Raw genomic sequence first — 27,637 nt, 5'->3', positions numbered from 1 at the left:
TTTGATATTTTTCAAAACTTTGGCGGAAAATTGTAAAACAAAAAGCGATATACTTTCTTAGCTAATAACTAATTTTTACCCCTGTTAAACAATTACAGTAATTTTTTTTGTAAAAGTTTAAGAACTAAATGATGATCTCAGTATAAATGTGTCAAGTTTTTAGCATTTACCTGAAGTAAGAAGAAAATGTAACATCCTTTGGGCGCAGAAACATGTTCGTTTGCATTTCAACAGACCGATATTTGATATTTCTAAAGATGTCTGGTCGTAAACGTTTTCTGTTCCTACAAATCATTCCCCTGTAAAAACAAATTATTCTGTTGTAGGAACAGGTAATTTTTTTAGTACAGCAAATTAAAAAAATATATGTTTACGGAAATAAATAATTTTGAATCAAACAATTACAGTTATATACATAAAAATATTTATAACATTCAAAATAACGTTATCTGAAAAATGAATTTTTTCAAAAGATTTTATTACGCTGAAGATAAGCGCGCCACTGGTTCACACGAACAATTTTAAATTAAAGTTGCTGTTTTACTATTTAAACATGTATCCTATAAAGTTCATTTAATTTACAACAAAATTCGGTAAACCATACATCACCATATTATAGAGGTCATAATTTAATTTCACATTTTCTCCCTCCATATTTAGTGTATTTGGTACATCAACCTGTTCACTCGCACAGCTTGCTGCTCGACTTTCTTTACTAGCCGTACTAGACTTCTTTTTGGAGCTTCCCCTCGGGACTTTGTCTTCTGGTGGGTTTAACTTTTGCGGGAAAACTATTGCCCGGATGGCTTGCCCAACACTAAGGTTACTAAGCCACAGACCTAATGACAGAAAATAAATTATGCAAATAAACGTTTTTTTTTAGTTACACCACTTTTAAAAGCTGCGTGGTCAACTTGTACGAGCCATAAAAGCACTGATTTAACTAACGAGTATGTCGTCATATACCGCTCGCCCTCCAAACCGTCAGAATAGCCTAAGACTGCACTTTCCGAAACCTAAATAGCTGGAAATCTTTATTTTTTCTAAAACAATTTTATTTTTTTTCTAAGAAGTAAGCGTAAGAATAATTAAGAAATCGTATTGCATTGCATTTTCTGTATCGTTCTAGAGTGGAAAATCGGCTTAAAGATGCTCTTCATATTAAACTAGTAGTGCGGTCTTATCACTCTATTTATGCAATGATTAGAACTTAATAGCGGCTAGGACGCAGCTAATTCCGTAACGACTTGACTTATTTGTTATAGTCGCTTTTAAATACGCCCGAGAGCGGAAAATACTCACTCTGGTGCAATACACCTTAGTAGAGCATCAACTTGCTTATATTAAAAAACTACTACGCTTACCACTAAGAATTGTTTCAAGTTTTTTCTCATTTTCTTTCAAAGTGCCGTTCCATTGATTGAGAGCCAATGCAGATATTCCACATAAGGAAAGAATCATGCTCGTCTGAACAGGATTCTCCAACTGAAGATCGCTTGGGCTAAACAAACCAAATTAGTACATTTGATAAGATAAAATATAAAAGTAACTCACAATTTTAAAAAACTTAATCAGACCAGACCTACAATATTTTCCAAAACTTGTGTTATTCTGAGTTTCACCATCTATCACACGACTATCACATGACTATCACGTGAGTACTAACCTTTTTGCAGCATCCAGATTGCCCTGTCGTAAATAGCTGCTACTAGTTTTGACTAAGTCCAACAACACAGCAAAGTGACATTCCTTTAAATTGAAAGCCGCAACACAGCTTGGTGGAAGGAAGGACAAAAAACGTTCGTATCCCAGAAATAAAAAGCCTGCACTGTCTCTTAGAAGAGTCTGCATGTCTTTCACGTTGGAAACTTCTTCATATCCTTTAATACCAGTCCATTTCGACGTTTGTTTGTACGCATTAGTGATGCGATCTATAGTGATCTCTGGTCGATCAGGTTCTAAAAGATAAGACATCGAAAACATTTTTGCCATTTAATTTAAACGTACATTCTTAATGCTTATGCAATCTTTGAGTTATTTCACTGTTCTTTTTTCACATATAGACGGGGATTACTGAAGGGTTAGGGTTTTTATATTTACACTCATCATAATTTATATCAATTTCAAATTCTATGCCATAAGGATACATTTGGTACATTTTGTTCATGTTATCTGCAAGACCCGAGGAGCACCAAATAAAGAGATTATTCGTTACGACGTTGGGTGAGCAAAAGTAAGAATATCACAACCAAAATCCTACCAGAGAATCCATCGTTTAGTGGATCTACCAAATCTAGTTATTTTTTTGTTAAGAAATAACACAAAGTTGTATGATAAATTATGTTTTTGTTATAGGAGGAGGGAGGGGGAGAAGGAAGGGAGAGGACAAGGAGTAAAGAGGTAGACGAGGGACGGGACAAGGAAGGAGGGGAGAAGGGAGGGGAGAAGGAGGTAGGGAAGAAGGAGGTAGGGGAGAAGGTGGTAGGGAAGAAGGAGGTAAGGGAGGAGGGAAGGAGAGAGGGGAGGAGAAGGAGGAAGGGTAAAGGAGGGGGCAAAGCCCCGATCCCCCTCACAAAAAATTGCTTCCTATGCCAATGAATAATGAATTAAAGATAAAACGGTTCGAAATGATACATTTCAAATTTGAGATGTCCAACATAATGTTATCTTTGTCAATGACGAACTCTTTGCCACAGGCCTAAAAGGTAAATTTTAACACAAATAGACACATGGCAATAGACAATTTAGTTGATTTATCAAGTGCTGCAACTTTTTGCAGTTTGTCATTAAACCCTATACGGACCGCGTTTCCTTCAAACATATTATCAACAAGGGGATTCTAATTTTTAAATTAAATTAAACTTAACCCACTTATCGTACGTGACTTATCGCATGTCTGTGGCGTCCTCCAAAGTTTAAAATTTGCGTCCTGCCCGGAACGAATACGGTTAATTAGACTATTACAGACATGTAACACACGTAACGCATCCTAAATCTAAACTTTTGCTGGACGTAATTTAACCATGTACAAAAAACGAGTAGCTACTTGAAAGACCAATGGCATTACGCAAAGTTAATACGTTCGTAGCAGTTACAATCGGTTACAGGTGTAACAAAACTTTCTAACTAAAAAAAGTCATTGTTTAGATATTTCTATTCCGTAAGAATATTTTAGCACAGATTCTTGAAGTAGCGTTGTAAAGAGAAGTAGAGATCATACTCTCAAATTAATTTCAAGAAATGTGCTTTACTACTTAATACCTTTTTATCAGCAGTTATTTTACGTTTAGTAGCTGGACTACCACCTTTATCACTTTTCGTCGCTTTTGCGTCCGGTTTTCCTTTTAATGGTGTTTTTTGATCTGCTTTACTCTGCCTACCAGCGTCTAAAACGTGGTATAATTCTTATAATTTTTATTTTTAAAGATATATATTTTAAAGATATTAAACGAAAGCAGAAAAAAACAGGATTTATTTTCAGCTTGCGGAAGATTTTCAGCAGTCTCATTTTTTGTAGCACTAGTTCGTGCATCCTTAGCACAAAGTAGCGATTAAACAGCAATTTCAAATATAGGACAGGTAATAATATAACAGACTAGTCGATAGCCTGTGGAAAACTCCACGGGTTCGCCCGTCCTTTAAATTTACCCGTCGCAACAAAGTGTATAAAAATATATCGCATTTGGCATTCTTGTTTCCGTAGCACGAATTTCTAACTCAGCGGGGGTCCGCGCAGAGGCAGACAAAGTACGGCTTTTATTAAAGAGACTAGTCGCTAGCCAGTGGAAAAAATTTCAGAGGAAATCGATTATTAAAAACAACAACAATTGAGAGTTACTCGTCGCCAACACAGTTACTGTTTTTAGCTCACGGAATTTGCCCGTCACAACAAAGTATACTTATTCGCATTCTCTATTTCGTGTTAGAGTAGCATGATCTTTTTTGCTCGCAAACACACACAAAGACAGGACACTGGTATATAAAAATTGTGCCTACCAGGCTCTCCTTGTTTGAATCTATGGTAAAACATTTGCAGTGAAAAATCTCTTGACAAAGACTTAATTTCAGGTTTCTTGAAGATGCTCATCGCCTCTAGTGGCAATTCCAGCAGATTTTCGTCAGCCAGCAAAACAACAAAATATAGTGCCGTATCCTGCTCGAAGCTTTTCTGGATTTGTGTTAATACGTTTCCGAAATAAGCCTCGATGGCTGTTACAAGTGCGTCAAAAGTTTCGCTAATTTTTTTAGATTCATGTTCAGTAGTTTCTTTCTCTTGCAACGTAGCCTGTACAAAAACATGACGTGTGTAGTAGCATTTATTATCTCCCTATACTTCTAACAGAAAATGAAAATATTTTTATAAGATGCAAGCTATTTTCTTTTTTTTAAATGTACAGCCGTTATTGTTTTTTTTTGGATTTATTTTATTCCTTTGACAGTGCATTTTAAGTTCTTAGGACACAAAGCCTAAGTATATAAAAATTCCACAGTCACAACTATTAATTGTAAAAAATTTTGAAAGATATTTCTCCTATTTGTTTGTTGTATTTAACAAAAAAAAGAAAAAAAGAAAAAAAAAGAAAAAGCCAATCCCAGCCTTATATAAAACCGTCGTTATAAAAATTATATGAAAGCTATACCTCCTCAGATTCAAACTTTTTCCCGAGAAGCTCCTTTCTTCTGTCTCTTTGATAACGTGCGTAAATTTGTCTCATCAGTTCTCCAGCCACCATTGACTTATACTCAGAACACATCTCAAGAAGTTTACTAAGTAACTCCGGACTGGTCGACTGTCGTGCAATTGTTGTCCTTGAAGCTGGTGTTAGAAAAAAAAAGGATTGAAAATATGACCAGATAAGAAATAGCTCGTACTAAGCATGGAGTTTAAAAATGAAAATAATAACACTGGTAAGGATAAACAACAAAAATTTATGTGGAATAAAAAAACTTTTTCAAAAGCGATCATTCGTGTTTTTAAATACATGAATGCGTTTTTAGATGTTTACAAAATTCCCGCCTCATTCATTTGAAGATGTTCTTAACCAATCACATATTGTAATTAAGTTTAAAACAATAGAATTTTTTTGCTTGAATGATTTGAATGATTGAAATCCACATGAAATGGACTACTTCCATTAAATAATAAAGTAATGTCATGAATTTAATAGGCGGCTTTCCCTGCGGACATATAATAATATCAATTTCTAAAAATTAAAAGTTGTTTGTTTACCTGAAGAGGAATCTTTCTTTTTTGCAGAAGTAATTGGTCGATATCTCTCCATCACGCCACCGTACACGTAGTTTTGATCGTATGAATGCTGCAACAGTACGTAGGTGATGTTGAACGGGATGTCTTTTAAAATTTCAAAATGATTTTTCGAAATGGAAAGGCGTCTACACCACTAAACAGAATTACAAGTAAGTATCACCTGCGAATTATTTAATCAATACTTATTGACTTTCCTACGGTTGAGAAATACAGGTTTTCATTGCAGGCCTACCTCAAAATTATTCATAGCAGTGCTGTTAAAGTGCAAAGAAACATTTGATCCGCCCATCATTGTTTTTCTTAGTTGTTCATGCTGCGCCATAACAGCGGCGCTCTCTGACGTGTGTGGATCAATGAACGCACGCTGTAAAACCTTTTCCATAGCTATTGCTGCACCAGTACTCTAAATTTTGAAAGAAAATTTTTATTGAACTGCAAGATAACTACGAAACTTCTAAATCTTTCCAAGGCAAAAAACAAAAAAATATTACAACCTTGCAAATAAAATATCAATCAACAAATCAATCAACAAAAAATCAATCAATCAACCAAGACAAACACAAGTTATAAAAAAACAATGGTCATCAACAAAAAAAATAACAAAAACAGTTAAATATTTATATACAAGTTGTATGCAAATATCGTCTCATTTTGGCGAGACCTTGCATTTGCACATTGTAATTAGCCAGAATCCAGACAACAATTACTATACCTGGTATAATGCAAGCAATTGCACTGAGAAATATGCATCTCTCGTTCCAACCAAATCTAGCAACTGAAGAGAACTTTTTTGTAGAGCAATCGTATTTTTGTGATGAAGACCTATTTGGATGGCTTGCAGCAAACTTTCGACTGCTTGAGAAGAAAAATATATGCAGTTTTGCAGCTCAGATAGTTGGTCATCCTGTGATTTCAAGCGATGCATCTGCGAAGGAGTGCAAGAAATGTGGTCAATATCGCCTTGCATGATTGCCTAGAAAGTAGTTTCATTGGTTAGTATGAACTTAAAGTACTCATTAAATCATTGAATAATCAAGTAGAATTCGCCTGCCGAACATTTTTACCGCAATGATAGCACGAAGTAATGAAATAATCTGCGGGGATTCCAAAAGGAGCTGTAGCGTGACTATTATAAACACACTGAGAGAATAACAGCTATTATTACAGAAACCAGTCTTTAGTTGTTGTATTTTCGTACAACGTTTTTGTGTCTCAATTAGAGAAAAAAGGACTTCGACGACTTTAAGTGAATGGCTTGAGAATAATTGATGAGAATTGCTGAAGTTATTAAAAATAATTACCTCTACTTCTGGGAGAAAAAAATGACATCAGCGAAGGCTCAAAAAACTATGATCACGCAGGCCAAAGTCAGGTAAAATTTCATTATTGAACAAACAAACCAAAAAAACGAAAACAAAATTTGAACAAACCTGCTCATGATGAGTCCAAGCATCAAAATGGTCGTCGTTATTATATCTCGCCAGCATGCTTAACAGTAGACCTAACTGTAGAGCAGCTTTTGCATGCAAAGTAGGAAGCTTGTTAGTAAGGCTATGTATGGCAGCAGAAAGCATCATGGCTTCTTGTGGGATATGTGAAATCGTGTTTAACCAAGTTACGTCAAAACTTGTTAACTCAGGAGGCGTTTCGATGTAGTTATCAATAAGCTAAAAAGGTAGTAAAATCGTATACGTAACCTTACGTAAGCCTGACTATGAGACGTTTAGTGAAAAAGTATTGGCTATTTAGAAGTGATTTAGTCAAGACAGGTGGGTATCCTAAACTGGTCCAAGCCCTAAAAATCATTTGGAATTTGAAAATAAAGTCTTTTTATCATATAAACGCCCGACAGGTTAGCCGGAAAGCATTGTGAATAAAACGGGCGATCGTTTTAGTTTCATTGTGGGAAGGACATCGGTTCAATTTTTTAAACGTTCTAATAACTATTGTGTTGGTGGTATATATAGTATAAAAATAATTAGCTACGATGTGAAAATTTGACATTTATTCATACTATTTTTATAAGTAAGTGTTTTACGGTTACGGTTACCCATACAATGTAACTAGTAGCTACTACAAAATGACGCGTACCCGTACGATATATTCTTTCCCTTCTTCTTTTAATCTTTTCATTTTTTTTTCCTCCAAAGCCACTTTTATTATTTCGTACATTACATCAATACAGTGTACACGTGCTGTGATGATGTCATGCTGAATCGGCAGAAAAATATTCCCAACTTCGTCTCTCTTGGATAAGTCAGTGATTTCCGCTGCAACTATAGTAACATTTTCCACAGCGGAGCGCGCCATTTTGACTGTTTCTAACAACATCTTCTTTTTAACTTGATCATTCTGCTGAGACAAAGCAAGCTTTTTTCTTATCTCTACTTGAAGAAACATCATCTCGATGCTCTCCCTTTTATATCCCAACTCGCTAAGCTGCTTGAATCCTTCTTCGAGATAGTAACAAGCATTTTGAAGAAATTCAGTTTTATCACTTAACGTCTTATAACGCTTTTCTTTGCTTTCAGTGTACAAAATCATACCCAAGTGAGATAGAAACCTAGCTTTGATGTAAGGTCCAAGGTGGGTGCAATTCTTTTTCGTGGCAATAAGCTCATTGATAGTTGCTATGGCATTCTCCAGTACACTTTTAGAATTCTTCAATCCATCATCGGTTAAATGACTCTGAAAAGTTGTGTCTTGTTTAGAAAAATTATGTAAAGAATCCACCAGAAGCAGTATTTTCTTCATCCAAAACGTTTGCGAGTTGCGTAGAACTTTCGAATGCTGTAGAAATGATATAGCTTTGCCCCAGTCTTTTTCATGATACGCAATCAGGGCAAAATTATAATTAATCAGTTCTTGCGTTTCATAGTCACCAAAGGCGACTGCTGACAGACTGGCTTCTTCGAGTAACTTTCTTGCGCTTTGATATTGCGACTGCTCAATTAAATATTCCGCCATTTTTGCCCAAACATCTCGTAGGAGCACCTTCCCCAATTCTGGTTTGCAGCTCGACGATGGCAGATACTGCGCAGTGATAAGTTTTGTTTCACTTCCCTGACGCAGTTCCTCCAACCTCACTTGTCTTTGCTTTTCTTCCCAAACTTCAATTTCCTCTCTCGACCTTAAGTTAATCAGATACGATCAGAAAAGCATCGTGCAGAAACTGCAGATAATAATTTATTTGCTCTAGCTTACAGAACGGAAATTATTGACTGTCCTGGACAAGTTTTTACCAGCAGAAACGTTTCTTATGTTTAAGAAAATGTTCGAATTGTTAAATTTTGAACCACTAGAACAAAAAACAATTTAACAATTAAAAAGTTGCTTGGAAGGGAAGACAGACTTCGGGGAGTCCGTAAAATCTTAAATTTTAACTTTGGATTAAATTATGTTTCCTTCCGATTTCTTACTAACTTATTATTAAGCGATTAAGCGGACATCACAGTGACACGACTTTTAACAAATAGTGACAAAGACGTTTCAATATTCTGAAATGAGCAAAGGGCAAAATACGTTTGGAGAAGCGAACCGTAAAAACTTACTTTTCTTGGTCCTCTTCTGTCAAAATAGGTTCTTCTAAAAACGAGTGATAGCGTTCATATGCTGCATTCATGTTCAATCTTCTGTACAACTCGCAACTTCTCATATACATCAGCAACAACAAACTTCTATTACCAACCAGTTCTTTCGCAATATACGTTCGTAGCAACATAACCTGCACTGACAAATGATGGAAACCAATACTAGCCAAGTTCTCTGTTAGCTTCTCTAAGAAATACAAGGATAACATCGGTTTTTGGATGGAGCTTTTACTGATGTATAAACCATGCGTATCTGCAGTGAAATGTTCTTTTAACTTGTCTGGGATTTGGTAGGTGGCCCACAGTTCAATGGTGGAAGGTAGTGATGATCTGAAAGATGACTTCTCCACTCGCGCGTATTCTCTTGATCCTTTATTGCTTTTCTTTGCCGGAGCCGATTCGCCTGGTTTAATTCCTTCTTTTACCGCCTTCTCGGCGTTCGTAATTGCTGTCTAAAAAGAATAAGGTTAAATTAAATTTGAGTTCTCAAAGTAATACTAAAATTACTTTATTTTCTCGAAAAAGCAATGTCTTGGTTTTATATATGCTAATATTCCCCCAAACTATCCGCTTTTCCCAATTTAGCATGCTCCAGCCTGTAATTGTGGTAATGACACTTACTTACGATGTACGCGCTGTAGACTAAAACACTGAACACCTCTGGTTTATGAAGGCAACTACGTAACGACTTAGCCACACGCTACTAGCTTTTAACAAAGCACATAGAAAGACGTGGATAGCTAATAATCGTCAATCTATAGCTGTGATAAAAACAAATACAAACAGATATGAGCAGAAATGAAGGAGTGTTACCAACCTTCCACATGTGTTGCACGAGGTATGCTGCAGCTAAATTGTACTGTTGATACAGTTCATCTCGACGCCCAACCATTTCCGAGATCATGACGTACAAACGAATCAAAGTGTCCATTTTGAAAATGTCTTTAACGTTCTGCAGGTACTTCATGTCGTCTTTGAAGGAAATAAAACTACTAGAGGGGTTTAAAGCTGAATTATCGAGATCATTTACGAGTAAACTGATTGCGAACAAGAGTTGGTCAACCGCTTTCTGCACGGGGTACTCGTTTACAAATAGCCATTCTCCGAATTCAGCTAAGTAATCAACCCTCTGATACGTGTTTTCGTCTTTAGTTAGAACATCGATAGCGTTAATGTAAGCTGACATTTGATTTTTAGGATGCGTCGAATAATTCGCGACACGTTGCCACATTTGCGAGAGTAAAGATTCGCTCTCGTCGCGAAATTTGCCCATGTCAAATTGAACAGTCTTTGACAATTTAGCTTGCGTTATAACTCTGTGCTTGAAGATTAGTAAACGATGGTGAGTTCGAGGCATGACCTTTATTGCTTTATCCATTGCCAGAAGGCCATCGTTAAATTCTCCCTAAAAAGAAAATACAAATTTTTATGCTGGTTGTTTGAAAAAGAAACTTATCTGACTTTTTTTAAAGAAATTTAAGCAGTGACTCCGCCTAGAAATGTTTCAACTCTAAAACAATTATTTTGAAAGCGTATCGGATGTAACGCTTTTTAACGATTATTCCGGTAATTCGTAAGTTTTCACTTTTTTAAACTTCTGCAATCTTTTGCTAGTTAGTGGATGTAAAAATTAAAGCCGTTTCTTTTTCATCCAAATTGCAAATGTTATGGTTATACCTTGTCAGCAAATGTCTGAAATAGAACGCTGTAAAGAGCAGCTCTCAGTCGCAGATCCCCGTCTAACGACGTCTTTCCATTTGAACTCCATTGCGCTGGTTCTGTGTTGCTGTTTTTGTTGTTTACATTCACAGCCAGAGATGTCTTTTTTGTTGACTCGGTTCTGTTATTTCCATCCTGAAAATATTTATCAAATCTCTCTTAACTATGTTTAGAACGAACAAGCTGATGTAAAAATGTAGTTTAAAAATGTGATAACGTAATTTGCAAACAGCAGGTAATAGCGTATTGATCAAGTGGAAAAAGAAGCCTTTTGTTGACCATCGAAGAGTGTGAAAAAATTGTTCAATTTATTATAATATAGACTAGTCGTTAACCCGTAGAAAAATCCGCGGGGTCGCCCGTCGCGTTCGCTCGTCCTTTAAATTATCGCTATAAAGTCATTCTGCTAGTCATGGTAAGTGGAAAAGATTTTAATTTATTTTTTCCTGCAATAAAACTGAAACATTATTAACCATAATTTAATATTTTTGCAGCGCATAGTTTATCAATAATGTTATATTAGACTTTCGTTGCGTAATTTTCACGTTTTCAAGGAGGCGGTTTATTTCTCTTTAGCTGCACCGATGTGTTTAGTTGTAATATGTTGAACGTTTGCAGATTAAAATCTAGCATTACAATTGTCACCAAATCACTTTGAAAACGCCTTTTGTGGGCAGCCCTACGCCTTGCAAATGACCCAGTCTTGTGAAATAATTAATTAAGGGCTGAAAGTGTTGAGGTTTTCGCGATATTTGACTTCTCTCGCGAAGGTTTATGTTTTGGAACAATCCGAAGAAAAAAATCGCAAAACCTTTTTCTAACGAAACTACAGATACTTTTCGACTCACGAAAATTGTTTTCTCATATTTTTTTTCTTTTTATTCGTCCTGTAAATAATTAAATACCTCTTATTTTAATTTTAAGTACACTATGTACGAACATCATGCTATTCTTATTATTTCTCGTTATTTTTATTTAACGGCGAATGTTTCCTCGCGCGAAAACGAAAACGTTTCAAACATTTCATCCATAAAAGTTTTAGCAAAATTTAAAATTTAAAAAATAGTAAAATTTCCAAAAAGAAAATCCTCTTCCGCGAATGTGTATGTTCCATATTTCGCGTTTTTAATCATTGGCTTTAAAGTGCGCTATTTTCATATTTTCGTATCAAATTCAAGAATGCGTATGCTTTCTAACCTAAAAACCTGACTGGCAGATCAAACAAAATCCACCTACCTTGTTGTCAAAAACATTTTTTGCGACGCTTGTGACACAATCTAGGATGGTTTTGATTGGCTCTTTTAACAGCTTTCTTTCGATTGGAACAGATATTAATTGATAAACAGTATTCCAGTAGTGTCGTGTTGCAGACATCACCAAATCGTAATTTTCGGCTTCACTACCATACCTTACAAGAAATACATATGCACAACCTTTTAATGGTGGATATACGTAATCAAAAAAGAGGGTAGAAACAATCACTCGTTACTTCAGCGGATAATGTTCAACGCAACCATGATGCTTCTTTTACAAGCTTAAACAAGACTGTTTACGCCATTGAAGATTTTATCTCTTAACTTTGTACTATAACTTTTTTTCGTGTCTAGGACTAGCAGAAGAGTAAAAGTTTCTTACATATGCAGAAAATCTTGATCGACATACCTAATCTCATCTAAATTTGGATGCAAAAATTTGACCATTATTCAAATGAAAAAAATGTTTAACATGGCTTCAGAATACCAAGAAATACTTATTGAATTACTGCTTTTCCTTACCAGACCATGTTTCCTTACTTTTCTGATTGAATGGCTAGCAAACAATTTAATTTAATATTTTCTTCATTACCATCCCACAAAATGGGTATGTGGTCTGTTTAATTTAGTGAGAGCTTAAGAAACACACAGTATTCCATGAACCTGCTAGAACACCAGCGAGCCTTGCCGCAATGTTTAGTAGCTCAAGGTAGTGGCGGATGAAACTACATATTATTCTTACTTGCAAGCATTTACGAAGCATTCCAGTGCCAATCTTCTCACTTCCATCCTCCCTTTCATCGTGGCGACAAGACATTGTCCCTTGATGGTACTTGCATAACACAACATTTCTTGCTCCACAAGGCAATTGTGTTTGTAGAAGCTGAAACATAGGAATAGTCTCTGTAACGTGAAAAAGTCTAAACATGTCTGAGAGTGTTGACCTAGAAGTCCTGCTTACTACGAGTGGCCTTGTGTAGTTCTTAATTATTATTTCAGCTGGGAATAAATAAGACGGGATTTTTTTGCGTGGATTTATCTTGCGAGCGTTTTGGATTTATTTTTGCGAATTTGAGTAAAAGATTGAATTTTTTTAATTCGAGTCATAAAACTAAAAGATATTAAAATAAAAAATGCGTTAAATAAGAAAATTTTTTTTAATTAAATAAAGATGAAAAACCTTTTTTTAATTTTTTTGGGTGGATTAATTTTTGCGAATTATCAAATCCTTGACGTCTTGTGGGGACTTTTTGCGAATTCACCAAAAAATTGCAAAATTAGCAAAAATTATTCCACGCAAAAATATATTCCAATATTTTACTGCCTTATCCCACTCTTTACAGTAGACAATAAAACGTATAAAAATTGAATAAATACCTCGTTTTTTTCTTTCGATTTTTTTTGGAATATGCATCACTTCCATTCCCAGTATTCAAAGCAGTATCGCAGCAGCTTACAGCTATGTCTACCATGTTGGAGTTATAAGCTACCAATGCGAGTTGAGTCCAGACTTGAAGTAGCAATAACTGATCAGTCCATTTAGCATGCTTAACTAACTTGATAACCTGCAATAAAATTATAAATTTTCAGGTAAGAAAAGTGATTGTATTCTGTAAACATAACAGAATTTTAAAAAAAGGGGCGGATTTAAAAACGATTTTTTTCTAGAAACATGACAGAATGTAAGGAAGCAAATAAAAGGCTAATTAGGATTGTGAAAAGTTGAAAGCTATAAGAAACTACGATAGAATACTGTTATTTATTTTTTTACTTTCAAAAACTTGTCCTAAATACTAAAAATTAAAGAATTATTAATCACCACAAAAAATAGCAAGTAATTCATTTTCTTTGCTTAGTGTTAGAAATCTCAGAAGCTGGCTTAAAATCAAAAGTACTGACAAAAATCAATTTCTTTCAATGTAAAATATAAGTTTTGTTTTTAGAGAAAGTTTTGTTTTCGTTGAGTAGAAAAATCTGAAACAATAATTATTATATACTGGATGTGGTCTCAACCATCTGCCACGTTATAGAACAAACCTACACTGAATACATACATAACGAATTTTCTATGTTTACTTATTTCACAATTTTATGTCAAAACACAAAACTAGTAGAAAAACAAAAATTAAAATCGAACGTCAAAGCTTGCATTCGTACCTCTGAAATATTTGAACATGAAGGAAATTCAGCAACATGCTTTGTGTGAAGAGACAAGGCCTCGACAGCGCACAAAGCCTTCGACATTGGACCTTGTGAGTCAATAGCATCATTATCATGGCCATAGTTTCTTGGTAGTTGTTGATTTAAAAGGCCTTTGCAAAGCACCCATGTTTTGATTAATTTATGTCGAACGCTGATAGGTACAATGTTGCGTTTTTCTGCTCCTGATGTCACATTTAGAGTGTACTCAACAATATCAACTGCTTCCTTTACTTCAGAAATAGCGCCTGCAGTAAGGTGCACACTAGATGCTGCTGCTAATAACAATAAAAATAATGATAGCAAGTAAAAGAGGAGGGCGACATCTAATCATAATGTCTTATAGTTTGAAGAAAAGGGAAGAAAAATTAGAAAGCAACTGATTTTTTATCAGGAATAAACAGATTTTGGTTAATCAGGACAAATTTTAGTCACTTATGCATGGAATTTATCGGTCTCCCCTGACTAACGTGATGTATCAGGTACAAAAAACGAAATTTTCTAAGTATAGCTTATTTTTGTGTCCATTGACTTAAGTAGCAATAAAATTGGAACATGTTAGTAAAAAGGTCGAAAGTTTTTAGGTTGATTAAAGTTAGTCGAAAAAAATTATAACTTTAGGATTAAGCAAGTCAGGGGAAATGTTTAACCAGGGGAAACTTAAGTTACCGACCCTTAAAATTAATTACTCTCTCCGCGTTATTTCCTGATAAGGTATATAAAAACGATAGGTATAATGTGGATAAAGTGTGGATATTTTAACTACTATGTAGTAACAACCTTTTGACTTTAAAGAGGTGTGATGATTCGAACTAGTTCCAAGTTTTGCTTTTTTATCTTTGCTTGATGTACTACTGTGATCTTCAAGGCACTTCTCAACAGCTTCGTAATATGATTGAGGTATATACGGTTGCAAATAGCCAAGCGCTATGGCATTTGTAAGATCACAAAGAAATACAGCTTCAGTATCGTGTCCCACAGATTGCAAACTAGTAAATAAAGGTCGAAACACCTTAGTTAGTGAAGAGTATTTGCCTTCAGATAGCAAATGCTTTGTGTAATTCCAGACGTATATGCCAGCATTACAAACGATCCAAGGTTCTTTTAACTCGACACCAATGATCGCAGCTCTTTGAAATTGATTTATCGCTTGAGTCGACACATCATCAATCCAATCACTATAAGTCAACCATTCTGGCATCTCTGATGCTTTAACAGGATTATTTTGGTACTTCTTTGGTCTGAGTTTATTGTCCTCAGGGGCTTTAGCTTTTTGTAGAAGGTGAAGTCCTTCACTTTGAAGTAGTTGCACAAGTGCCTAATAATTCGAAAGTAATTTTACTTTTAATTCTTTTTGTAATCTGACAAAAAATAAGAGGAAAGGTTACAGATTGTTTACATACTTGCACCAAAAGGCCTATTCAGACAACGTGATTGGCCTAACGCCATTGCTAACACAGATCTTGTTAATAGACAAATACCTGTGCAAACAAAGGTCTACAATATTCGACAATCTCACGGAAAACTTGTTTGATTATAATACAGTACTTATAGGTGAGCTTGCAGATGAGTTCATACAGTGCATCACACAATAAACAAGTTATCCGCGAACTATATGGCTTTATAAGTATTACACTAAGAATTCCCAACAAAAGGAAAAACATACCTCTGCGTATATGAAATTAACTTCAGCTAGCAACCTTAGTAAGTCGGAATCAGTTGAGAAGGTTTTTTTCCCACCAAGTTGCTCCCTTGACAAAACGCCAAATTCAATTACATTCCCCACATTTGTTTGATTGTTGTTTGAGAACTTTCCATCGAAAATCTTTGAAGGAAGATTATCAACTGTGTTAACAAACCATCTGTTGTCATCGTATAAAAGACAGAATGTTGCGGCAATTCTTGTGACATCCCAAACTTGTTGTTTACGTGCTGTTTTTGCGAGATCAGCCCAAAGTTTAACTCTAAAAAGGTAATTACAAGCTCGTGAGCTTGTATTAAAACGCAAATGTGTCCTACAAGAATGGAAATTTTTGCCTCTCTGAGCAACGACACGGGAGTCGTCGTGTGTTCGAATCTCATCTTGGTAACTATTTTTACTTTTTTTTTCTTTTTTCTTTTTTAAAAAGATAAGACAAGTGTTCAAAACACTTGTTAACTAACTAGTAAATAAAGGTGTTTCCACCAAACTTTTTAAAAGTGAATGTAGGCAGAATTAACTGAATTAATGAATTTCGCAAATTTTGGGGTTTGTGGGTTTGTGGTCTTTCTTCTTCCTGTCAGTCGGTTCACCCAAGACGGACCCATCGAAAATAAAAAGTTCGAGGAATTTTCCGTTCAGGAAGGTCTCACAAATCAATTTTGAAAAATAAGTGTGTAACAAATATTATTGCGTATCTGAATAGTAAAATATGTCGTGTCTAACTTCGTAACAAAAATCCCAATTTGATAGACAGCTTTTTGTAAACTTTATTCGCGAGGTTGTTTGCGTATATCATACGTTTTGTTCTTGGGATAACTTACTTATGTTTACCTACCGGATCCAGCTTTAAAAAGTCGTTCAGCTAAAATTTATCAAGTTAAACAATAAAATGTCCATCATGTGCACTGTAATAACATGTGAAAAGGATAATTTAATAAAAAACATTTTCGTGACTTTTGAAGGGAATAACTTTTTGAGGAAGGAATTTCAATTTAGGAACTTTTAGAAACCTCTTGATGTTGTCCACGGTTACATGATTATAACTTCTTTAAATAAACTTCACACACAACATGAGAAAAAAGTAAAAGAAAATGCTGGAGTTTTTCAAAAAGGAACTTTGATTTTAGACAAAGTAAAGACAATTCTTAATTTTTTTTAGACAGGATAAGAATTACAAGCACCTGATGAATTATCAAAATAGTGCATGAATAAGTAAACATGCCTCTTACACACGCACAACTAAAATGTCACTAACCTTTCAATTGGGTCAGTATCTTCCAGCCTATTTAAATGTCCACTTATTTTTGATATAGCTTTCTTATATTGATTAACTTTATCTGCTAATTTTTCAATAGAACCTTGCCCTACTTTTAATGCTTCTTCTCCATCCATAGCTAATAAAAATACATCTGGAGCAAGCAGCATTCCAGCTTTCAAAAGGTAATTACGCATCTTGAAAGATGTTTTGGCATCAACACTAGACTCCGCCTGTACATAAAAAATTATTTTTATTATTATTCGTGATTCACTGTTAAAAACTCAATAAAAAAACTCACAGATGAAAGGAAATTTAAGGCGTAAAAAATTTAACATTTTTATGTGACAAACCACTAAAAACAAAAAGCTAAACCACGACGATACCAATAACACATCTTTTTTGAAAAAAAAATGGAGGAAATTTGAGTATCATTTCGTTTTGAAAAATACAAAGTCTGAGTTGAAAAATAAAAATTTAAAAAGTTTTTAAGAGGTTGTGGCGACCCTGGCCACCCTGGTAAAAGCAAGAAAATGCATCATTGCTAAAAAACATAAGTCTCAATTCAATGCAGTAGCTACTTTTTCGATTTTGGTATACTCCAAAAAAACAATATATAACATCTTTACCTGCTCTATAATCATTGCCGCATGGTCTTCAGGTCTTTCAGGTAGTTGATATAACAATGCCTTCAACTTGAGTCGCTGTAATGAGTGCTCCAACCGGGATTTATAACTTTGCGAGTCATCCAAGTCAAGTGCCTAAAAAAAAATCCAGCATACGTAGTTAATATATCCTATATTTTATTTGCAACACCTAAATAAAATGCTATCAAAAACTTAGTGCAAGTGACCAGCAAAAGAACTTTGGTTCTATTCGGTTCAAGTGCCTTCACAATTAGGAGAGAATCTTTTCTGAACCTATAAAATTAGGTTTCCCTTATGCAATCACTTCGCAACACATGATTTATTTGTATATACCATGCCGCAGGGACCTTAAAAATGACACATAATAACTAAACTCTAACTTGCTGGATGCAAAAGTATTATTATCTCATTGTTGGTCGCCATTGCAAGTTCTTTTTTTGGTACAATAAAGGAGTTTACCTTAAGGAGATGTGTTATGGCAGACTGTAGTTGATCATCATCCTCTTCACATTTAGCAACCTCATAATGCATTTGACACCGTAGTAATGTAAGCAAGCTAAAAATATTTAACTATGTCATTTCTTTTTTTTTTGTGTGTTTCTACACAACATTCACACAAAAATTGTGTGAATGTTGTATAATCATCTTAATGCAGCTTTTTTTAACATTGTTTGAAATTAAAGGGTCAATAATGTCAACAACACTGGGTTGTTTACTATATGCCAGGATTCAGGACCTTTTGTCAACTTTTTCCAAGAAGTGAGGCAATTTAGGTATAGGTTAAAAACCAGAAACAAAACCAAATGGTAAGAGTTGATAAACAGCACTCTCAGCTTAACGTACGTTTTCCATACTGGCATGGGTTAGACAGGCTATATTAATGAATTACTTACAATCCGATCTAGATTTTGTTAGTTCTTAAATCATACAAAAATAAGAAATACCTATACAAGTGAACACATGAAAAAATTATTCCAAGTAAAAAAGCTTGCTTACAATTGTTTAAAAGTTGACGCATGTTTTGTGTAAATTCTTATTTGATTTCCAACCAAATGAATTCTCAATTATATTGGTCAATCACTCACCTGTCAATATTTTCTAACATTTCAACGGCTAATAAAAGTTGCTTTCGTATTTTGTGTCTTAAATTGTGTTGAAGTAAAGGCAGGCATAAATTCCACAAAGTTAAGCAACCCATCTATACATAAATAAAAAATTAGTTAATGTTGTTTTTGTTATGGTAACACATCGGTACAGCAAATAAATGTTTTTTAAAATTATGATTTTTACAATGAAAGCATTAAAAAAAGAAAATGCATTACTTAAATTACTGCAGAAAAACAATTGTTTTGTAAAGACATCGTACAAATGTACCTGAATTGTATTCTCATCATTCAAGCGATTAGCTGAGATTAAATGATTTTCAATAGTGTAAATTGCTTGGAGGCGAACCTGAATAAAAAATATATTTTTATAAATACAGGTCACCACATTGTTATTCAAGTTTTTAAAACCAGAAGTTAAAATTATACAAATCTTAATATGCATTTCAGGTCTTAAAGTTTACTATAAAATAATAGTAAAGTAATTATTATGTCTTTTATCCTTATTTGTCATTTATGAATCCAAAGACGTGTTTTCTTTGGTAACGAAAAAATACAAGGGCAGAAACGAGAATTTGATTTTTTGCTATAAACCATTGTGAAACCAGAAAGACCATTTAAAAACATTTGAAATTGTTATTTTATTAAAATACTTCAATAAATCAAGTTTCGATTAAAAAGGTGGAAAGTAAAATAAATGGTAGTAAAGTAAGATGCAGTTTTACTTCAATGTTGGATTTGCTGTAACTTTCACTCTTCTCTTTTAATTTCCTAACCATTAGGTCACATTTAAGAAAGTCAATCTGCAACAATAACTTGTCATCCTAAAAATAAATATATAATAGTTTTTCATCCATGTTGGGAATGAAATATATCTCTTATAATAGACTAACCGCAACAAGATGTTGAAGTTCATCGACACACTGTTCTGCTGCCTCCGGTTGACCCTTATCCAAACATAACCGTAACAAGTCCAGCAATAAAGAGTTCCTAAAGACAACATTAAACACAGATTACCAATATGCACCAATAAACTGAAGGTGTGTGGTTTTAAAGAGTTTAGCTTACTTTTCGGCTGGAAGAAGTGGGAGAAAATTCCTGCTACTGTTTGTACTTCTTGTATCTACTGAACTTGTATCTTCTCCATCAGTGATAAGTTTAAATATTTTTCCAATCTCCAAGCTGGTGTTTACAGCAGACGTTTCTGTTTGACTGATAACAAAAAAAGTTGTTGCCAGTTTTTATACACCATACCACCCACTTTTCTCAATTTGTGTGATTCATTTGACATTTGAGCCGAAAAAATATTTATTCAAGGTAAACTTGTTATTTGTTCTATGAGCTAGACTAATCTTATTTTTTGGACTACTTTTTATTTTCAAAATAAAAATACAGAATATTTCAAGGATACTGTAAGGTCTTTGAGCATGATTGTTATAATTGCGAAATTTCCTAAGAAGTCCTTATCGTGATATAAGTAAAAAACACCATTTAAAAGTCAAATAAATGTAGTTTGTTATGATATAATACTTTTTGTATTTTTTTAGTCTAATGCAATAAAGTTCTAAAAAACAAAGCACGTTCTTGTGCTAAAAGTGCTGGGAACTAAGTTATCAAATTAATGTTTGCTTGCTCAGCACAGTCAAGCCTAAAATATGCATATTTTAAAAAGAAGCGTTGTTGGGTTATTTATGTTAGGAAATATTTTTTTTGAACATGTCTGCATATTTTTACAGGGTACCCACTTACTCTCTTGAAACCAGATGCTTGCATAATGGTAAATAAAAAATAATATGCCTATTGCACAAAAAATATTCTTCCAAATTTTAACTTATTTGGGATAGGAATTTTACAGATTTTGTAATATCATTGAAAAGTTCAGGATTTTCTGTACAAGAAAATGATAAAAATTTTTTAGAATTTTTGCGAAAAGGGCCTTACAGTATCCTTAAAGCAGAAAAGAAAATCATAATCAAAAAAAATAAAAATAAAAATAAGAATAAAAAAATGCTTTATAATGTTTAAAACAAGTCTTTGCTCAAGCAAGTCATCTTAGTTTTTTCTTTCTTGAAAGCTGGTTATTTCCAGGTAATTCAAAGTAATAGATAACAAAAAAAAGTTTAATAAAATATCCTTATTTACCCTTGTTGCCAGTAGAACAACTATTTAGTTTGCGTTTGCCTTTTGTTTTCAAAGAGATAAATCAGCTATTATTGGCAAAAGTATATTGAGCAGAATACCACAAAGAAATTTTGACTGGGAGAATCTACGTATTAATGTTATAGGCAGAAATATGAAAGTGTTTTGCTATTAGAGTGTTTATTACAAGATTAACAAATAGTAGGAAATATGAATGAGAAAAGTAGTACCCACTGTGAAAAACTATACTTCAGAATGCTACTTAGCAAGTTGTAGTTTTTTTAAACATACCTTTTATCAATGGCAGATAGATTTTTATGGACAAAATGAGATACCCACTAAATGCTAAACAATATAAAGAAGTTTGCTTTCCATCTATCAATATTTATCAAAGGCCATAAAAACTTACCTTGTAAGCTTCAGGATTTTATAACAAATCATTAATTCGAATGATGATTTAGTTATACTTGAAATTCGTCCAGGATCAATCAGCTTATATCGAATCTTAAGTAAAGATATTGATGAAGAAATAGCAGTCAAGGGCCTAAATTCATGTAAATAAAAAAGTCTATCCAATTGTGGAAGCAAAAACCTATATGTTTCTCAGGATAAATTTAAACAGAACAACCCGAGGGTTATTATCAAAGGTTATGTCAAGTTATGTCAAAAGAACATTATTTAAAATTAATTCCCATCAATTCCCATTAATTCCCATCAACAAGAATCCCAGACCTTTTGAGGCCTTAATTGCTGCAGTATTTCTCAAAGACATTAAAATTATTATGTTTTGAAACTCAAAAAGAACATTGAGCATTCCCACTGTGGTTAAAATGTGGTGTTTAACTTTTAAATTCTAAATCAGTGTCTCTCATCTTGGTTACTAGAGAACTAGTTTACAAAGGTTTTTCGTTTGGCTTATTTTCCTTAGATTCTTCTCTGACTTGTTTTCTTAATTCTTTTTTAAGTTAAAAACATGCGAAATGGTTCAATAACATTTCTACAACGTTTTAGCAGCACCTTTTCTAATCCACTTGCCCACTAAGCAATTGCCGATGCGAATAACTACATGTTTATAAAGCAGACAGGCACATAATATTCACTTTATCAATTTTTTGCCAATGTGAAAAACGTGAATTTAAAATCTGAATGTGAATTATATGTTAGCTGAGTTTTAAAAAATTTCATGCCAGAAAAAATATCATTAACCCTTCATAAATTTAAGAATCTAACTCAAAGAAATATTTTTTATCACTGACCTGAAGCGTAAACACTTCTTTGCACATATGTGGAACAAAAGATTTTGTAAACTGCATAGCAGCCTGACCAACGTGCAATGCATCATCTCTTCTACCAGCATCAATATGGCATTCCATGACAGCTCTACATAATGAAAAACAAAGTTAAAAAAGTGATCCTTGAAGTTAGTCAGAAACAATATTGTTGAACACATAAAAGTTTAATGTTCAATATATTCAAGAATAATGTCAATAACCCTGAAAGTGCTATTACCTACTGTACTACAATGATTAGGTGCTCCCTTCAAAAGCACTCAAGTCAACAAAAAAAAGTACAATAGATGCCTCCCTCGATTTAGCATTCAATTTTAATAAAGAACTCAATATGGAAATATATTATGTAAAAAAAGTACTTATTTGGATGTTAATCTAACATAAAATTAAGCAGTTTAAAATACTTTTTCATAACAAAAACATTTTTATCAAAGTAAAAAGAGATATTTTCTTTAATGCATTCTTCTTTGTTAATTGAAGATACTTTAATTTTTCGACTTAAAAGAAATAAAAGAAAATCAGCTGATCTTTACTCAAGCCATTTTAAAAGATTTAAGTTGTGTGACCGTTCTACAGAGGTAAAAAATAGTAATAAAAAATTCTTTACATCTGCACATTTCATATTTCAAGGGAAAAATAAATAGGAGAATGTCAGCAATGCGTACAACCAGAAATTTCAACCCTTATATAAATAATTCTCTGAACTACTAGGACAATTATGAGAAGTCGATTTTTAGGTGTTACAGTATGGTTTGTTTATAAGCCTGATAAAAAAATAAAATTTGGTGACAAATGCTGTTCTTTGCTTTTAAGAAAAACAACAAATAATAAAAAAAACTTTTACTATTTCATTGGTAAGTCATCTTATTTTCACAACTAAAGATCTCTATAAACCATAAATTATCATCAGAAACTCAAATTATTGTGCCATATATGACCCAAAACATTTCCTGTTATAAAAACATGCCAGTATTTTTTTGATGGAGTTAAGTAGCCCTTAATATAAAACCTTTCTGACATCTAGTGCTGCTATTACCTAGCACTATAAAAAAAACCTACTAGATGGAAAATAATCTCAACAGTAATTAGTGCTGGCTAGCATTAATTAGCACCTAATGGCAACTGTGCTTTAATAAGAACTATAGTATTGGAAAAAAGGAAACTGAAATATACGATGGGCTATGTTATTCGAATATAATATAAACTGGTGTTTAACCATATGGGAAAACGTAAAAAATACAAAACAAAACAATACATCATAAGGTGTGCTCTCCATTCGTAATCCTCATCATTGACCTCATCCAATGCTTTTACAACCACATGAAGACTTTTTGCTAACAAATGACGGAAATTTGGCTTCATAAATGGGCGAGCAAAAGCCCAATACAAAACTGATGCATTGTAAACCAGAAAGTGGTATCTAGACAATATAAACAGGAAACACTGAATTAGAAATAAAATATCGAGGGAGACCCAGTATGAAATGTTGGTCTAATTTCTATTATTTTTCAAGAAAAGCACACTGCCTACTAGAATAGTTTCTTAAAGTACACAATAAAAATTACACAAAAATTATAGAGTACAAAGATAATATAAAATTAATTTAAAACTGAACTCATATAAAAGAAAATTGAGAAAACATTTTTAATAAACCTCCAGAAGTTATGCACAATAGTGTACAAGATCTGGAGAACAAACCTGGTATTTGTTTTTGCAAAAGCAATTGCTTTAAGAAGATAACCAGTTGATGAAACCAACTTTTCCTAGAATAAAATAAAAAAAAAAATGCTATATGATCTCATCTAGAAGAGCAAACTTTGATTCTTAAGTTCTCAGATGCCTTAAAAAATTAAAAAATAAAATATAATTAGAAACATACTCTTTGAATTTTGCCTAAATGCTTTTTTAACTTCAAAGGAAGCTTTCCGAAATTCTGTAGAGGCTGACCCCATTTTGTAAACAAAAATAAATTTAAGGTAAAATTGTTTACGTTGTTAGAAACTGATAAACAAATTTTCATTAAAATTTTTCTGTATTAAAAATAATATCAAGCCTTAGGAAACAAATTTATAATTATTAATTCTAGCCTTAATTTTCATTTAAAATAAAAACGTCTTTTGTGGCCTGAAAATAGATAAAAAAAAATTGCATGCCTTGGTTACAACGTTTACATCCCACACATGCTCTGCTTGTTGATTTGCTCAATAAAATGACTTTCATTGGTAGATGACCATGCTTGAAGTCGACATATGTTAAATGTGGCAAAAATATTGTATGCGAAATATTGTAAGAAGATATTTGAATTAAGTTTTTAGAATTTTCATGCAACTTACACTCAAAACTGTATTATGTATTTTTATATAAGTAAAAAGCAAGTTTACCTGTTGAAAGCATGATGCAGGAGCATGTAACTGTGCTTGACATAAATAAGCTCGACATAAAAACTGATTATCTGAAGGTGTTTTTTGAAAATATAACTTAATGCACTCTTCAACAATTTCTTTACTTCCCAGCTAAACATAAGATATGAATATTATTAACCTCTTAAGTGAAAACACTCATAAAAACTAATTTTTATAGTTAATGGGTAAAAACATGTAAATGATTTAAAAAAATGAAAAAATAAGGCATAATAAAAATCATGGCACACATGGTAAAGGTAAAGAAAAATTTTATCCTAAAGGTTACTTTAGATGAAAGTGAGCATCACTTTTAGAAATCATGCTCACTCTTTTTATATAAACTTAATATAAATATTTAAATAAAAACCAAACATTTTCTATTGGTTAGTTTAATCTCTTCCATTAAAATGGAAAACACAGGGATTTATATTTGGCCCCTTTTTCATATTTGAAATCACATTTACAAACATTTTTTTGTCGACATTTTTAACTATCTTAACCAGGAGGGATTATGTAAAATGGTGTTCCACTTCTTTTGTAATTTTAAATACTGTAATGCTTCGAATAAACGCATTTTTGGGGGGCGTCTATTCGAGGGGGGCGTTTAAAAGATGGGGAAATTTATTAAATTTTTTACACTTCGTCTCTTTTGCAGTTGTTAAGGATACCTATATATATTTTTACAACAGAAAATAAAAGATATTCACATGTTTTAGAGAATGAACTTCAAAAGCGAAAAACTAAATTTCCAACCTTAAACCTAAGGTCTTATAAGGAAGGGGCGTCTATTAGAAGGGAGCCTTTATTAAAAAATGACTGAAAAAGAGGGGCGTCTATTCAAGGGGTGCATGTAATAGAAAGGGGCGTTTATTCAAGCATTACAGTAGTTTAGTTTGAATTTGCTTTTTTGAAATTAAACTTTATCTATATAACTTAGATTTTCATATACTGTAACTTTTGTCAAGGTCATCAAAACAAGAAAATAGATATCTATATATAGGTTGAAGTTATCTGGTTTAACAAAAAAATTGAAATGTAAGCAGTACTTCATAAAAGATAAACAGAGAGAAAAAGAGCTTCTATAATCACACATTATGTATGACTCAAAAATGTTCCATGCCTTGAGTTAAATTTATTAATAGGTTAAATATTGTTTATTTTTAATAAACATAAATTCCCAGACAATTTTAAAGGAAAAGAAATTTAAACAAATTTAGACAATTTTAAAGAAAAACAAGTTTAAAAAAAATTATAATATTCTTAAAAAAAAACACCAAAAAGTTTGGCAGTTTTTGAGATAGGGTAAAACACAAGATAAAAAATAAAAAATAGGCAAACCTTAATTGAGACTTCAGCACAGACAACATACAAGTCAGAACTAAATGGATCAGTGTGATCACCAGTTATTTTTCTTCCACGTCTCAACTTTTCGAAAGCTTCACGTAATAATACATCATTTTGTTCATTTTCAGCCTGAATTAACATATGTCTCACAGCTGCATCCATTGTCTTTGATTAAAAAGTCATTTAATTTAAAATTCATATATAAATGAAAGTTATTTTCAATAGACACTTATTTCACTTTGTTGGCTGCATTGGTAGATATATAAAGCATACATATATTTTTCTATTTTAGTGCTTGCATAATTAATGCTCATGTCAATTGTGGTGACAGAAGTACAATTCTTCAACACTTGTGGCTTGTACATATTAGGTTTATCTTAGTCATTTTAGCAGAGCCTTGCACAGTGGGATGGTCTCTAGCTATGGACCTGACAGACAGACAGACAGACAGACAGAAAGATGTGCATATTTTACATGGCTAGCCTCACAAATATCGAGGAATATACCCGTCTATTATTTCCAGGAGGGGTTGTGGCTTAAATGGAGAGTCCTAGAGTATTTAGTACTCTTGGCAACATCCAATGGCCCACACAGTGTGCCATCGCCCTAATTTTCCTCATATGGCTTGGGTTAACCCGGGGCTATGGTAACATTCACTCGCCCATGCTGAATGGCAGTCAAAATGCCAGTCACTGATCTTATACATCCAAAAGACCTCAGGTCTTAAATAACAATGACTCCATGTAAACACCCAGCACCTCACTGCACTAGTGTCTATACATTTAACTCAACAGTTCCACCCTTCCATCCTTTTTATGTTTTAATTTAATTTGGTGGCCATTAATGACACAAATTATGATTTGTAGCTTGGATTATAAACACTTCCCGGATTATATACGGCAGTTTGCCCTGCTTATCAAGTGGGCAGAAAATGCAGAAATGAGGCAATAAAATCAGAACGGGTCGGCTTATGACAGTTAAAAAACATTATACTTGGCACTTATAAAAGGAACATAGCCGGGGCAGGGCGGTTTATGTACGGCACTTTTATATTATTTCCTACTGATAGAACGAACATAATCGGGGCAGCCCGGCTTATGTACAACATTTTTATATTATTTCTCAATTATAAAAAAAACATAATCGGGTAGGCTTGCTTTATGTGCGACATTTATGTGCGTTATTCCTCACTTATAGAATAAACATAATATATAATAAAGGCCACCAGCTTTTATGTCATTCTTCATCACCTCTGACAAGCAAATAGCCTTAGTGGCAAAGTTGTTGTTGTTTTCAAATGAAACAAAATTTTGTGGAAACTAAATTTCAGGATTTGCAAGTTTAATAAAGTTTTACCAAACTTAATTCCTGCAAAACGATAAATTTAGGTTATCCCCAAAGTTCAATTCCTGCAAAAAAATGAACCCACCTAGCCATCTGCAAAATCTAGTTCTGTTCAATTTAGTTACTTCAAAGTATAATGTTGAAATGTACAAGAGGAGTTTATACTAAGATTTACATCAAGGCTTTTTTTTGTTATGCCTAGTTTTCAATGGTGTTTATCCTGCAGAGAAAAATTACGTCAAGACCCTTTTCTTTAGCCATGTGCCTAGTTTTCAATGGTGTTTTATCTTGCAGAGAAAATGCCAATCACAGACTGCCTGCAGTCCTCATCTTTTGAGGTGCGCGATCGCGCCTCCGCACCTCTGCATGCTCCTGCAACAAT

General features: G+C 33.4%; 1 protein-coding gene across 2 annotated transcripts; it reads right to left on the bottom strand.

Moving 5' to 3' along the window:
- Positions 1-315: 315 nt before the first annotated feature.
- On the bottom strand, positions 316-26,691 carry LOC130645507 (cilia- and flagella-associated protein 46-like). Of its 2 annotated transcripts, none has more exons than XM_057451514.1 (36): positions 25,906-26,691; positions 24,547-24,678; positions 23,864-23,928; positions 23,421-23,585; positions 22,133-22,256; positions 21,286-21,380; positions 19,806-19,949; positions 19,631-19,727; positions 19,463-19,561; positions 19,009-19,086; positions 18,720-18,832; positions 18,094-18,190; positions 17,617-17,748; positions 16,988-17,220; positions 15,697-15,994; positions 14,811-15,348; positions 13,989-14,308; positions 13,209-13,396; positions 12,574-12,714; positions 11,815-11,986; positions 10,537-10,713; positions 9,677-10,264; positions 8,821-9,311; positions 7,361-8,399; positions 6,700-6,936; positions 5,982-6,242; positions 5,502-5,672; positions 5,231-5,402; positions 4,641-4,816; positions 3,997-4,285; positions 3,262-3,386; positions 2,635-2,698; positions 2,261-2,293; positions 1,667-1,958; positions 1,365-1,501; positions 316-839 (listed from the first exon to the last, which is right to left on the bottom strand). In XM_057451514.1, exons 1-36 carry the CDS (start codon positions 26,071-26,073, stop codon positions 574-576), a joined length of 7,917 nt encoding a protein of 2,638 aa, XP_057307497.1. In that variant the 5' UTR covers positions 26,074-26,691; the 3' UTR covers positions 316-573. The 2 variants fall into 2 exon arrangements, with proteins under 2 accessions (XP_057307497.1, XP_057307499.1); XM_057451516.1 differs by having other exon boundaries at positions 13,989-14,305.
- Between the last annotated feature and the right edge of the window lie 946 nt (positions 26,692-27,637).

The sequence above is a fragment of the Hydractinia symbiolongicarpus genome, chromosome 5 (genome assembly GCF_029227915.1).
Source record: "Hydractinia symbiolongicarpus strain clone_291-10 chromosome 5, HSymV2.1, whole genome shotgun sequence".
Lineage (NCBI taxonomy): Eukaryota > Metazoa > Cnidaria > Hydrozoa > Anthoathecata > Hydractiniidae > Hydractinia > Hydractinia symbiolongicarpus.
Note: the sequence above shows the minus strand (reverse complement) of the source record. Positions and strands in the feature narration are given on the sequence as shown.

What these genes read in the sequence shown, in the direction of transcription:
- LOC130645507 (XM_057451514.1), bottom strand. Translation starts at nt 26,073, where the DNA reads ATGGATGCAGCTGTGAGACATATGTTAATTCAGGCTGAAAATGAACAA. An exon ending in ACAGCAAATCCAACATTGAA is followed by an intron (nt 19,087 to 19,462) that starts GTAAAACTGCAT and finishes TTTTTTATTCAG; the next exon opens with GTTCGCCTCCAAGCAATTTA. An exon ending in ACTAAACGATGGATTCTCTG is followed by an intron (nt 1,959 to 2,260) that starts GTAGGATTTTGG and finishes CTTATCTTTTAG; the next exon opens with AACCTGATCGACCAGAGATC.